The 1547-nt window shown below is 34.2% G+C and overlaps 1 protein-coding gene across 1 annotated transcript; it reads right to left on the bottom strand.

Moving 5' to 3' along the window:
• Positions 1 to 849: 849 nt before the first annotated feature.
• Positions 850 to 1259, bottom strand: LOC104880406 (uncharacterized). The gene is made up of 2 exons (XM_010656892.1): positions 944 to 1259; positions 850 to 857 (listed from the first exon to the last, which is right to left on the bottom strand). The coding sequence occupies exons 1-2, from the start codon at positions 1257 to 1259 to the stop codon at positions 850 to 852; spliced, it is 324 nt and encodes a 107-aa protein (XP_010655194.1).
• Positions 1260 to 1547: the final 288 nt, after the last annotated feature.

Raw genomic sequence — 1547 nt, 5'->3', positions numbered from 1 at the left:
GAAACATGCATAACTGAATTATAATTCACATCAGGTAAGACATAAATGCCATGTTGGAGATAACCATTTACATATAAATCATCATCATGATAAATTGAGCAAATGTTATTATTGAAAATAATGCGAAAACCTCGCTTGTCCAACATAGAAATTGAAATTATATTCGAAACAAAGTTCGGAACATAATAACAATCATTTAACACTAGTACTTTGCCAGTGGGCATATTTAAAGAAATTGATCCTAAAGCTAAGGCGGCAACATTTGCTCCATTCCCTACTTGAAGGTTGATTTCTCCTTTCTTCAACCATCTAGTTATCTTCAGCCCCTGCAACGTATTGCAGATGTTAAAACTACTACCGGTATCTAATACCCATGTTGAAGAATCTGTGACAGTTAAAGAAATCATGAAAACATTTTTCATTAATGTCTTACCTTGTTTCTTGTTTTTCAAAGAATCAAGATATTTCTTGCAGTTTCTCTTCCAATGTCCTTTCTCTTTACAGAAGAAGCATTCAGCATCACTGTGGTCAGTTTTAACCTTCTTGTATTTGGGTTTGGTCACACCACTCTTAGTTCCAAGAGGTTTCCTTTTTGGTATATATTTACCTTTGCCCTTTTTCTTAGAAGTCTTGCCAACCACCATGACAATTCCTTTATTTTTTTCAGAGGAAACTTGATTCTCATAATCAATTAACAAGTTAAGCATCTCATGCAGATCACAACTCATTTTGTTCATGTTGAAATTCAAAATGAATTGTGAGAAAGAATCAGGAAGTGATTGTAAAATCAAATCTTGAGAAAGTTCCTTTCCAAGCGTGCACCCCAACTTCTCAAGTTGTTCAATAAGATCAATCATCTTCAGAACATGGGGTCCAACTTGAGCATTTACAGCTAATGAGGACCTGAACAAAGCCTTAGATAATTGGTATCTAGCTGTCCTACTTTGTCCACCGTACATCTTCTTAAGATGCTCGATGATTGCAGGTGGTTCCATATCCTCATGTTGCCTCTGAAGTTCAGGACTCATGGATGCTAGCATTATGCATTTTGCAGAAAGACATTCTTCCAAGTACTTCTGATAGGTCTTGGTTGCTTCAGCATCATTTGTGTCAGCTGGTGTAGTTATAGCAGGCTTATCAATTATATTGATAAGTTTTTCATGCATGAGAACAATTCTCAGATTGCGGTACCAGTCATCATAATTGGCTCCAACCAATTTTGAAGTTTCAAGTATGGAACGGAGTGATAAGGAAGACATTCTGGATATTAAAATATAATTTTGTCAAAACATATATAATTTCTTAAAACTATGAATAAGCCACTTGGTTATCAAGTCGTTTCTCATACATATTCTAAGACAAAATGTATCTCATACAATTTCAAAAGAATAATATATTACATAAGTTCCTGGTTGTCAGGTCAAACTTATTAATATCTATGAATTTAATTTAATACTTCTCTAGGTAGTCCAGACATTAAGTATAAAATTATTCTAAACATACATGCTGTAATTAATTACAAGTCTCCTGGTTATCAGGTCGTTCCT

Source organism: Vitis vinifera, chromosome 9, assembly GCF_030704535.1.
Source record: "Vitis vinifera cultivar Pinot Noir 40024 chromosome 9, ASM3070453v1".
Lineage (NCBI taxonomy): Eukaryota > Viridiplantae > Streptophyta > Magnoliopsida > Vitales > Vitaceae > Vitis > Vitis vinifera.
Note: the sequence above shows the minus strand (reverse complement) of the source record. Positions and strands in the feature narration are given on the sequence as shown.